Source organism: Protopterus annectens, chromosome 4.part0 (assembly GCF_019279795.1).
Source record: "Protopterus annectens isolate FY-2018-M chromosome 4.part0, PAN1.0, whole genome shotgun sequence".
Classification (NCBI taxonomy): Eukaryota; Metazoa; Chordata; order Ceratodontiformes; family Protopteridae; genus Protopterus; species Protopterus annectens.
The window spans coordinates 46,803,593-46,816,555 of record NC_056733.1 but is presented as its reverse complement, the minus strand read 5'-3'; the positions used below and the strand labels follow the sequence as shown (position 1 = coordinate 46,816,555).

Genomic DNA, 12,963 nt, shown 5'->3' with positions numbered 1-12,963 from the left:
ACCCCACAGAGACACAGGGAGAACATTCAAACTCTGTACAGGCACTGGCTGGTAATGCATTGAACCTTGTACCTTGTGCATGACGGGCAAAGACCTTAACCATTATACCAACTAGTCTCTGTTAGAGATTAATCTAAAGTAAACCTATTACAGTTTGTTGATGAACTGACACATTTGGTATCAAAGCTGTTACGAAAGATGTACAGAATATGAAGAATCTTATATTACTGGGGTGGGATAATTATGTACAATGTAATAATGCAGGTAGCAAAGAGAATGTTAACTTGAAATGCAGATCTGGAATGATCTCAGCAGTGAGAGATATAATTTTCATACTAGATGAGCTGATGGTTACAGAAGATCAAACTGCGAAGAAAATTTCATGACAAAAATATTTATGCAGATTAGTAGGAAATGCATGGGGAATCGGTTAGAGACTAATTCAAAGCATTAAAGGGAGTATCATTTGAGGAAAAACCTGTTTGCGTTATTAACTTGTTTAACTTTATTTACAGTATGGTATATCAATTACAGTCAGTTACAAATCTCACTCACTGCTAACAATGTTATGAAAACTGCTATTCTATTCTGTAATGTCTCAAGAAATAATGTATGCTTTGTTTCTTTAGATTGTCAGAGGCCCAGCCATTTGTTTACAATTTTTGTTTTTGCTCGGTGTCATGTTTTGTATTGTTGATGGAATTGTTAGATGCATTGTCAAAGCAGTTAGCTGAATGATGTATTATAAAATTAGTTTTGGAGAAATTATTTTTCAATAGCTGTTAAGAGGTGTTGCTTAGTTTCATCTGAAAGGTTATTGTCCAACAACAACAGTGGTAATAAGGAAGGAATGAGTTTGCAATTTTAAATGTTTGGATAGTGGTTTATTGTTATTAAACTTGTTATTTTGGAATGATTTTTTTCCTGTTATTAACTTTCCATGCATTATTGTCTGATGTCTTACTTCCCTATATCCTTTCGCATTCCTTTCAGCTGTCTGAAATTTCACAGAATATCTAGATTTTTGCTCATATTTGTGGTCTGTTCCTCATACATTGTATGTTTTTTTGTCAAATCATTGAGGATTAAGCCACTAAATAATGACAGATGTGTGAGTTTCAGACTTTATATCCTTCAGAAAACTCACACTAATGCAAAACATGTTATTTTTGGCAATTTTTAAAAGTTTAAAAGAGCAATATTTAAAATTTGTCCCTGGTTTTAGGTTTGTGACCCCCTTATTTTTGGCTTTGTTCTGAATTCTTGTGCTAAAACATTGAGAGGTGTGCTCCTGCCAAAGTCTGTAAATGCTGAGTGAGAGAGTTTGTGCTATTATACTGCTGACCTGAGGTGAAAAGGTGTCAATCTCTACAGCTGTGTGAGCTGTGGGTCCAAAAAATGCATGTCTATGCTCTGCTGTCTGCAGTATGTGGTGAGACCAGAAAGTAAATCTGTTATCCTCCATTGCCTGCTGCTACTTAAAACCTCACCACAGTGTCCCATTATTATAGTAGCCCTTCTGTCATATACCTGAAATTTCAGTTGTGCTTCTCTTTTATTCTTCCTTTCAGTTCAGTCTGCTTCTCTGATTTGCCCTGATGGTTGAGGCTATTAGCTACTCTTTTCCTGACCACCACATGTACCTGCTTCCTTCTGTACCCCACCTGTTCTCTTTTTTTGTGCCCATCATTTTTCCCGTATATATCAGTCCTCTTCATTTCATTTGTAACCATATTGACTGCCTTCCCTCTTCATACTTGATTATTCTCCTTATAAAGCTACTCACGTCCCTGGCTTTGGATTCATTGTTCGTACATCAGTTGTGCACTCACTGTTTTTCTTTTCTTTTTTAGCTATGATTGTGGATAATGATGAAGAGTCATCAGAAGTTGAACATCCTGTAAGTATTTCTAAGCTTATATTAGTTAATTTATTTGAGCCTTTCTTAATGTGAATATGAATTCCTGATATAATGTGCGGTATGGTTCAAATATGTATTGTTTTTAAACTTTCTTCTAAAATGTTCTACATGTTTGGCCATATTGTTACTGCCATATCGAACAACAAGTCATGTCAGCAAAGATAGAGAGGCATTCAAAGCTGTAATTCATGTTATAATGATTGCAAGGAAGACCACAATTACTGACTCTAAAAGCTTGAATGAGCTCTAAAATGATCCTATGCGTGTCTGTGCAGAAGGTGAAACAGAGAGAAATTTGAGTTTTAAGGATCTAGATATCTTTGAAAAATGGTCCATTGCCAGTATCATGGCACCCAAACTATCCAATATTATATAGCCTCATAAAGTTTGGTTCCATAACTAATGGGGAGAGAGAACTCTTGTATCTCTGTAGGTTACTACAGTGCATTTGAAATGCAGGATCTGAATGGCTAATGGGATGCAAATTACACTTTGTTTGTAGTGCTGGATGCAGTTATAGAGCAATTAGGCTACATTCTTCCATATTCCTTTCTTCTGCTACTGGTTTCTTATTTCCATATGTCATGACACCAGCAGAGAGGTACTGTTGAAACTTGCACTTACATCTTCAGTTAATGAGTTTGGCTTCTTCACCTCTGTGAATCTCAAACCTTGTGTGTGTCTGGGGTGTCTGTCCAGTGTCTACCATTTTAGTTTGTTCCTTCTGGAGATGATGGGTATTGGATTGTCAAGACTAATCACAGTGCAGAGTAAGGTGTTTTAATTATTTCTTCAATCCCACTCCCCTTTCTATACCTCCAACATTTATAGGTGTTAGTGTGTAAAATGTGCAGTGTTAAAGAAATCCCCTCAGCATCACCACTATACCTACTAGAAAAGCCCCCAGCCTCCATTCAGGGATATCATGTAGAGTACCAACCCTGTTTATGTTTTCAGATCCCCTCCCCAGGGGAGGCCATTGGTTGCTACATTCCCTATTCCTCAGCCAGCTGTCCAGCAAATGGGAAGGATAGTTTATCAGATTGCAAGCATGAAAGATGGGAGTCCTGCACTTCAATATTGTGTCTTCATTCTTTAATGCATTTGAAGTCTCATCCAAGTGTATGACATTGTGGGCAACTTTGAAATAGCAAACTGGAGTTAATATTCCTGACAGATGTCTGTTAAATTGGGTGACGCTTTGTCATCTTTCTGAAATCCAGCTATCAGATTTAATAATATAGGCCTTTGAAACTGTAACTTTATGTTCTGTTAGAGTAAGTTGAGCTAGATCCTTTGCTAGATTATCACATTAACTGAAGAACTAGACTGCCTTCTAGGGCAGTACCACTGTCTCTGCAAACTTGACAGTAGCTGTTGCCTGCTTTTCTGTATATTTGTGAGTTGGTCTTTGTTCAGGATGTCCTATGGCTGTTTGGTTACTTGATGTCTGGATAATGTCATTGTCCTTCCTGTGGAAGAAGCACCTCCTGTAGAGGTAGGCCTGTGTTTGCTATAGATGCACAAGTTCTGTCTTCCTCTTGGTTGCCCTGCTGGTCTGGAAAGCTGTAAAATATAGACAAATCACAGAGTATTTGGGATGAAATCCTGTTAGTTGCCCAGTGAGACTTTCCAGATTAGCAGCAAATTCGACTTTTGTTTAATTTCACTTGAGATACTGCTGAATTCTTGGATTCTGGTTACCGTTACATTTCTAAACTGTATAAACTTTGTGGAGTTCCATATTTTATAGTTTTTTTTTTCTGATTGCATTTTCTTTTGTAATCATATCTAGTCATGCTGGCCTAGACACTACAGCAGACACATTCTGCTTTAAAAATAGAAGGGTGGACATTCCCTTCTGTCATGTTGCTAGAGCTTTTAAGTTTTACACGTAGCCATATTTGCATTTTTTTGTCATGTGTGTTACCTCATCAGGTAAAGTAGATGCTTTGTGAGTTAGTTTTAATTAAGAGACATTTAGCCATTTGACATCTTACTGGAAAAGTACTGTTGCAGCTCTTACTAGGCTAGTAATGTTTTGTGTCTTGCAGACTGTCTTGTAGCAACTTACAGTTATTGCATTAGAGCCACTATCTGGAACCAGCTTTTCAATTTAAGCTGAGTTTTATTTACAGTGAAAACATAAAATGGGGAATAATATAAAGAAAGCTTAGTTCCTGATGTGCTGCTAGGTTATTTTCGAAAGTTCTGACAGTTTGGAACAATTTCAGTACATCTAAGTACATTTTTTTTTTAAATCTACCAGAAACAAGCATCACTTATAAGATCTGAATGGCCTTTCCCTTGTAAGAATTCTATACCAGCTAGGCAAGGTGACTCCATTCATTTCTTCTTTTACAAGTCAGCAGCTCCTATCCATTTGTCAAGTTTCAGGAACATCTTCCAGACTGCCTTCCAGCCATATGTGGCTTACAGGAAACCCGTCTTTTCTAGAACCCTGTTTAGACCCAGCAATCTAATTCTTTCAAGAGACAGTAACCATGATATTCGCCAGGATTTATCTGCTCCTTATTAAATGTCATGGAGAACCTCTGTCTGGTTTGCCTGCTTCCTCTTTATTTCTCAGAAACTCAGCAGTTCCCTTCCATGACATACCCTTAAGTAGAGGCACCCCCAGCACAAGGCATGTGCCTCCAAGGCACTCCAATCACTCTGCCACTATATCTGTCCATGTAGACATTGTCTAACCTCCTGATTTATTCACATACTAACCCTAACCATGCCTCTGTCCCTAACTCCAATCCTATATAGTACCTTGCAAAAATAACTTTTACTTCTAGTAACATTATGCAATACTGACACCCACCCACTCACACACACACACACAAATGTCACATCACATAACCTCTTGCACAAAACACTAAAGCTGTCCTCTTACCTACCCCTTGCAGTAACCCTAACATCCAAAAACTCACTATCTCTCTCGCACGAACACACTTTCCTATCCCAGTCCTGAAACTTTCATTACTTTATAAGTTTTAGGATTATTAAACAACCCCTCCTACCTGGATGTAGGCAACCCTCACATCCCGTATGGAAAGTTGATCATCCCATCATAATGTCCTACATTCGATAATAAGCACTTTCAATAAAAAAAACAGTCATTATAAGCTGATTTTAGTAAAGTAAACTGTAACCATATATTATGCTTCCCTGCTCCAGCTTCACAGTGCATACTAACCATACCCCTGCCCCTAAACCTAACAGGTGCACCTTACCTTAGAAAAGCCCTTTCCTTAACACCACTACTAAACTAAAACAATGAGTGAAAAGGTCACACAGTAAAACCAGTTGGTTAAAAAACCCAACAAGAAAAATCTACCAAAGCTAGACTTTCCACTGTGTGATGCCTTAAACCTCTTGTCAGAGGCAATCTGGGATATATGCAAATTACCTTTTAAGGATATCAGGTGATGTCCTTCAAGAATGCAACTGCAGTCCTGACATATGGGTTGTCCTGCCTCAGGCAGCCCTTCGGTCGGCCAGATTCCAAAGTCTGGGTCCTGCGTCCGACCGTCGCCTCCCCGACCCCAGAGTTGGTGGCTGAGTATAGGCATCAGCCGACGCATCTCTTTCTTGTCTTTCTGCCGCTCCGTTTTAGTTTATGAAGTCAGTTCAGCGCCAGCCGTTCTCAGTTTCCGTTCATCTGTAAGTCATCTGTGTCTAAAGTACCTCAGTGGGACATTTTTTCTTTGCCTCAGCCTGGCTGTCAGAACAAATTGAAGTTAATAATTGTTTGTGTCTTGAAACAAACAAATACATAAGAACCTCCATTCTTACTGCCTCCCCTGCCTCCAGCCCACCCCACCACGCTCTCGACTACCTGCGCTATGCTTGCTTTATTAAGCTCGTAGCGCCGGGCAGAGTTTTGTTTGCTTTGACAAACCACTGCTACACAACTCGCCGCAACCGCTGGAACAAACGACCAAAAAACCAAAAAACCAGAAGGACATGGACCTACATCCTTCCACATGCCTTCCAGACATATAATCTCCAATCCCTTCTCACAGTGCTTCTGTCCTTTAAGCGGGCCAGGTAAACCCCCCAGGCCAGGCATTAAACATACTCTCTCTCCCTCTCTCTGAGACTTTCCCGCCGTCGTGTTGATTTTTCCCGAAACTGACTTCTTGACTGACTGGATCCACCATTCCTAGGTCCCGCTGCTGCACCTTGCTGTATGCACGCAGCTAGCCCTCCCAATCAACGTTAAGGCATTCAAGCCTTTTAACGGCCCCAGCCCGCGCTACAGGCATCTAGACATCCCCTAGGGGCTTCTCAGACTGACATCCGTGACTGTCTATCTTGCCTCTTCTCCTCCTTGCTCAGGGGTCTCAGTTCAGGGGGTCCAGAGCTCACACAGCAGCCTGCAGTAGAAAAGCTGCTGAACTGAGTAGGCAGACACTTCTTCAGATGAAGCCCTTTCAGATCAGCCTCCTTACTAAGGTCTATCCTCAGATACCCAAGAAGAATGAGATGCTGGGGAATCTATTCCTTGCTCCATCTAGAGATCTATCTTCTCTGTCTCCAGAGGAACTTCGCGAGGGTCAGTTTTCCACCCAGGGGGGATTTTTTTGTCTTCTTCTTTTCTTGATGATTCTTCCTGTGTCCTTAAGTTACCCCTTAAGTTACCTCACAGCCAACCTTCCACTATTTGGAGTTTTCCCGACTTCCTGGATGGCTCTTTCTCCCCTCCAGTCCTTCCCTGGTGCTCCTCCTCCTCAGGCCCTCTGACACTCTGAACACTTACACTATCTCTCTACACTGTGCTAAGATCAGGCAGGCAAAGGGTGTCTATCGAACCCAAAGGAGGGCCCCTGCAGCAAGGAGAAACAGCTGAGAGGGAATCCAGGGCCTGCTGACAGGGAAGAGATGGTATAAAAGCCATGGGGTCTTCCACCCTTTCTTTCTTTAATGTTTTAACTGCCTTTTTTATATATTTCATTTATTAGATTTCAGTTTGGGGATTATTTATGAAAAGCAGAAAAGGAAAAGATAGCCTCTCTATAGAGGCAGATTTGCATCATAACACTCAGTAAGGTAACACCTAGCAGGTTAGTAATCATTTGACATTATAGGATTTTGCATGTAGGCAGCTTGTAGTAGGGGGCTGCTGGGGGACATGCCCCAGCATGTTTGAAGAAAAGAAGAGCCAAGTTCTGGCCATGTTAAAGTAGTTTCTCTCTACGCGACTCTCTAATAAAAAGATGCTTTTTGTGCTATGAAAAAGGGTGTGTTGAAGGTATTGAAGAAAAAGCAACAAAAAGATACAGTAAAGGAGCATTTCTCAGCCAGGTTCCAGAACTGAAGTTTTTCAGAATTGGTCTTTTGAGACAATTGGGAGAAAAGGGGGGAAAAGAGGTAGAGGGCAATCCAGTAGGAGGGCACACGCCATCGTGCCCCACAGGGACTCAGTTCACAACACCAACAGAACACCTGCACCACAGCTCAACGCACAACAGGGACAATGGAGAAGAATTATCTTGACTCAATATTTAAGGCTCAAAGAGGCCAAAAGAAAAGTAAAATAGGCCTCAAATTAAAGGGATTTCAATTATAACAAAGGATTCTGACAAAGGAGACCGATAATAGGACAATAGACACAGGTTTCACCATCTTACCAACTACACAAGGCCAGCCAAAGTTGTGCTACAAAATCAGCAGGGCAGAGCACTCACAGGTCCTCAAATAAATCTCAAAATACAAGGACCTCCTCAGGAAGGAATAAAGGCCCTTTATTTAAGACGGTTCTGTTCCTTATCTCCCGTTTAAAAAAATCCAAGAGGCTTATCGATTGGGAGGTTCTATGCTACTTTTCTAAGGATGCTGAAAATTTCATGGTTCTCAAGCATAGCAACTTTTCATTACCTGCTGGGCAAGGGCTGGTACCAAATGACCTCAAGTTAAGAGTATACCTGCAGGCATACCTATCAGAGACAGCAGAAGATGGCTGTTTCTTTTTCTTGGAGGAAGAGAGCTATATCATAGAGCAGCATTGCATTGCAGACTCCAGGTTGGGAATGGAGCACCTTACTTAAAATGCCTGGTAAATGCCTTGGCACATTGCAGGAAATAAAATTCAAGACTTGGATTATGTACAAGCACGCGACAGCACTGCTTGATATACACACAGAACTTGATAAAACACTAACTACTTGCCAAACGCCATTCACTTGTCTTGGGCAACAGTCAACATTGTTCAATATCCAAATATCAAGGGAGCAAAAGAAAAATGGCAACAGACAAAAATTAAAACAGGAGCAAAAAACAACCCATCAAAACAGAGTAAAACAAGAGCATTTAACAGCTACTAGCATCCCTGCAAAAATTAACCCACCTTGACTTGTTGAAGAGATTGCAGGCTTCTGTTATCTTATAACTCATTCAGACAAACCTCTGGCAAGAAGACATAATAAGAAACAATGGTGGCCTTAAAAGCTTGTGGGTCGCAACACAGCCACAACCATTAAGACATAATACATGCCATACTGCGCCTGCAAAGGGAAAGGAAATCTCATTCAAGTGCATAAGTTTTGTTACTAACACAACTCAACAACAAACTCTGCAGTCAATACTATTACATACATGGATCAGACCATGGATCAGGGTGGATGCATGGAAATGCACGGACGACCTGATCAATGGACTCCCAGCATTAAAAATCACGCACAGCAAAGCAACCTTAAGTGACAGCAGTGATGAAGCTGTCATGTGCAAGGACAAAAATAATGGGCAGGGGCCACCGCACTTAAGGCAGGACAGTCAACACTACTCATCATGTGTAAGAGGCAACAAAGTCTTGCACCTCTTCCTTTCTCCTCTGCAGACCGGTTCTGTTCCGGAAAAAAAGTGAATTGAAGCAGAACAACATTGCTAGTTTGTTCCTGTTTCCGCCAATCAAGGATGCATGTCTGGCAGACAGTTGGAGTGAAATTTCCTGATCCAATAGCGACCATGATGCAGAGAACTCTCATAGCCCACCAATAGCATCTGTAGACAGAGAACCAGTGATCAGCTGGATAACTCACATTCAAACTGTCAATCATCTCCTCTAAAGGCTCTGCTGTAAGGATACACTCCTTCTATCCTGAGGAATCTTGATGTTACTCCTTTAATTGATGATCACCTCTAACAACAATTTATTACTGAAGGCTTACTCACGGTTTACCAGAGTGTTACTGAAGGAATCTGACTAAACACCACCAGACTGGCCAATAGCTCCTGCACTGCCCATAAGACCATCTGACCCACTCAAGCACTACTGAGCATAACTCAACCCTCAAACCCAGTGCCCTCACCAAAATGGCAAGACCTCCTGACTCAACACCAAAACCAGAAAGTTCACAGACCAGACCAAGCATAAAGGACCTGAAACCAGGAAATGCATCAGACCTTCCAATATCTCTGATAACTTATCAGGAATGCCATTGGAATTCCGATATCTCACACCAGAAAGAACCAGATATTAGGATTCTGGACAAGATTCACCATCTGGACCTTCCACAAAATCCAGGTGATCCTCTCTCAGATACCTCTCAAGAAATTATCCACTCCTTCCCTTCATTTTCAGCTCAGACAGCTTTATACTCACCTGTACATCGCCTTCTGCTAAGACAGCTTCCAACAACTGTAACCAACCTGGGTCCCGCCAACTCTTTCTAAAAATACACTCCCTCAAGGCAGTCTTCAAAAATTAACTCTTCCTGGAACATTTCACCCTGCATGGGAGAAATTTCAGTCTCCTTGAAAGTCTGAGATTCTGTTGGCAGCAGCATCTTCAGAACGTTCTCGAGAGCAGTCACCCCAGCAAGAAGAGTCTCGTCACATTCAAGCTTCAGGCAGTCCTTTCCTTTTCATCATCATTCATCCTCCTTTTCTCCAGATCCAGAGGACAGAGTCATAAAAGGAAAAATCCTTCATTCAGCAAAGTGAAACCTAGACATTAAAGGAAAAGTACGATTTTTAACAATCACCAACAAAACCAATTACTAACTGACAGAACAAAGTCCACCAGGAAGTCTGACCAACTGTTTACTAACTATTTGCTACTTGAAAGAGCAAAACACTCCACCAAGCAGAGCATCTCAAACTGGACACCTGCTGCTGGAGTAAGAAAAGAGTCAACCAAACAAACCACCAGCTGAAGGAGCCACACACATCCACAGAGCTATATTCACACTCCATCTCCAAGTATAAGGAGAAGGCAACCACATTCAAGACCAGAGCTATGGCCACATCCACTCAGTTGCCACCTAACCAGAGTGGCTACATCATCATTCCTATATATATTATACTGAGTCTGCACAATAGTCTCTTTTGTCTTAGTCCCCTGCCATGGTACTCTTGATCCCACCACCTTCCCTTTTGGCATTCCTGTAGGCCTTCTAGCTACCTTGGTGCTCATGCTTGGTTTTCAATGGGATTCCTTGCTGTATCTACTCAACATATGAGGACTTCAGGACTATGTTTGCACATGTCCTGATAGATCCCTCTATTGGGTCCTGTTTTCCTCTTACATGTCTCTCTTGGATATAACTGGTCCTTTCTGGGCCTTTTATCTATCTCTCTACTTAGATGGTTTGGGTGCTTCTGTTTATCACTTAGCTCTAAAATTATATATAGGTTGATATCTGTTTAAACACCTTTAGCCTTGGGTCTGGTTTTATCTGTTTATCCATTCACGAAATTTACGCCTTCCTTTGGAGGGGCACTCTGGATGAGGGGCAGACATCACTCTGAAGAAGATGACGAGGTGAGGAGGTTTTCAGCTAAATGACAATATTGAATGTCCATGACTTTTTCTTTCAAGTCTATTTATGGGCAATTTCAGGCCAATAAAGCCAAACCCTCTAGCTGTGGACATGCATGTTTCTTCCTTCTTATGGCATCATCAGCACAACATAAGTGCAACATAATATTTGACTTTTGGAAACACAGGGTTGTCGTACCCAACTGATATCCATAAACATTAAGGTGTCTACAAAGTATCCCAATTAACAAACTAAAACAATGAGTGAAAATGTCGCACAGGAAACCAATTGGTTAAAAAATGTTTCTGTGCAGGGGCAGAGTGTCCATCTGTATAGCCAGTAACCTTAGTTTAAGGAATGGACTCAAGGAGCCCAGAGGATTGACTGAAAGGAAGTAGTGAATATCAGGGGAGTTTTTATCCCTACCCTACTATCCCAGGAGAGGATGTTAGTGGACCTTCATTAATTGATGTCCAGCATTTGAAGTTTCTTGCATATACCCATGTGTTCTGTGTACTTGTAAAGGGTAGAGGTGGTAGCTGGCAGGCATATTAGGAGAAGCATATGAAAGTCTACACATATCCTGACACCACTGCCCTCTTCAGCCAGACTGAGGAGAAAACGGTACATGGAGCTTCTTGTATATGTCACTCACAAATGTTCATTGGTAGCTAATGGGTGCCAAACTGTTCAGTGTTTGTCATTGAGGAGCAGAAGTAATAAGTTACATGCCAGGAAAAAATTAGCCAAAGAAGGGTCAAAGGGTATGTAGTCTCTCACAAAAAATATATTAAAATTTGGTTAACTACATAGTTAGAAGAAATTGTCTTAATATTACAGCCTTTAGGATATACATATATACCATTTGACAATTACACACAAATGTAATGCATTTTCTTTCCATGTGCTTAACATACGTAACAAAATTCATACTTTTTTGTGTGATATGGCTGTGTAGTTGCACCTGTGAAGTTTCATCTTCAACATGTATCATTTCAGCGTATATATTGAGCCAGTGCAATGTACTTGTACTTTTCCATTTTTACTGCACTTGACTGTTTTATACACACCTTTGGTAACTTTGACAGGCTAGAAATGTTTAGCATCTGCCTATAATTTTTTCAGCTGATTACAATTTTTGTACTGATAATCCCTTGTTTGTTTTTTTTATTACACTTAAGAGGGGCATTGCTTCTCAGGTGTGCTATGAAAATATGTTATAGCCAATTCCATTGGCATAGTGGGAAAAATCTCTGACTTTGACCCAGGTGACCCGAGTTTGGTTATCAGTTCAGGTGCCTGCTGTAGTTGGTATGAGGAGGATGGGTGTGCTTCTCCTGGAGAGGGATACCATTGTTGTTGAGTACCACATCCCTCAGAATAGGGATGTTGATGCAAGGACAGCCCTGGTGCAGGCAGTTAGCCCCAAGCCACATAAGCAGTAGCCCTTGTCATGGGACAGTCACTCAGATAACGGGGCCAGGTACATAGTGGTTCCATTGCTCACACATCTTAGTTGTTTCACAGTATGGGAGGAGTTAAGGCCTGTACCACATACCCCTATTGCCAAAATGTTGTTAGTGACACAGAGCAACTATGCATTTACCACTTTGGTGACCTGTCTAGATGGCTTTGCTTTCGCACTCATGTTGGAAGTATGCAATATATGGGGGAATGAACAGACTGAAGTTCATTTGGGCAATGGCTTTTTTGTCAGCAGAAACATGGCCAAGCAGCCATGGGGGGGGGGGGGGGGCAGAAGAACCAAACATTTATTAAAATGTCTTTAAAATAGATATAGTACACTTAAAAGTTAAGAGTCAAAGTTTATAGGTTCCAGTTTAGTTGTATGGATTCTTGGATACTTAGTCTAATGAAATGACTAATTATGTGAATCTAATTTAGCTACAATGTCGGGTACTAGAAACAACGTCATTGGTGAGAAGTTGTGTGCAAAGTGCTGTTGGAATGCTAAGGGACCACGAGAAGAATGCCAGTCGTGGCACCAAGCGAGTAGAGATATTGCTTACGCTTCTGTCCGAGGATGGTGAATTCAAAGGTACCTTGTTCTCTATTAAAGCTTGTGTGTGTGTTTGTGTGTGTGTGTGTGTGTGTGTGTGTGTGTGTGTGTGTGTGTGTGTGTGTGTGTGTGTGTGTGTGTGTGTGTGTGTTTGTGTGTATGTATATGCTTGTATAAGTAGATGTAAGCTCTTCATAGTCCTTTCTGAGTCCATTTTGAAACTCTGGTGTCATGTGGCATTATCAAAATTT

General features: G+C 41.1%; 1 protein-coding gene across 1 annotated transcript in view; it reads left to right on the top strand.

Annotated features, from left to right (window-relative positions):
- RNF213 (ring finger protein 213) overlaps positions 1 to 12,963 on the top strand; it is a gene marked incomplete in the record, with an annotated part of 2,890,576 nt that overhangs the window by 1,723,457 nt on the left and 1,154,156 nt on the right. The window contains 2 exon segments of the mRNA XM_044069632.1: positions 1,854 to 1,900; positions 12,598 to 12,751. Coding sequence (XP_043925567.1) covers positions 1,854 to 1,900; positions 12,598 to 12,751 — 201 coding nt within the window.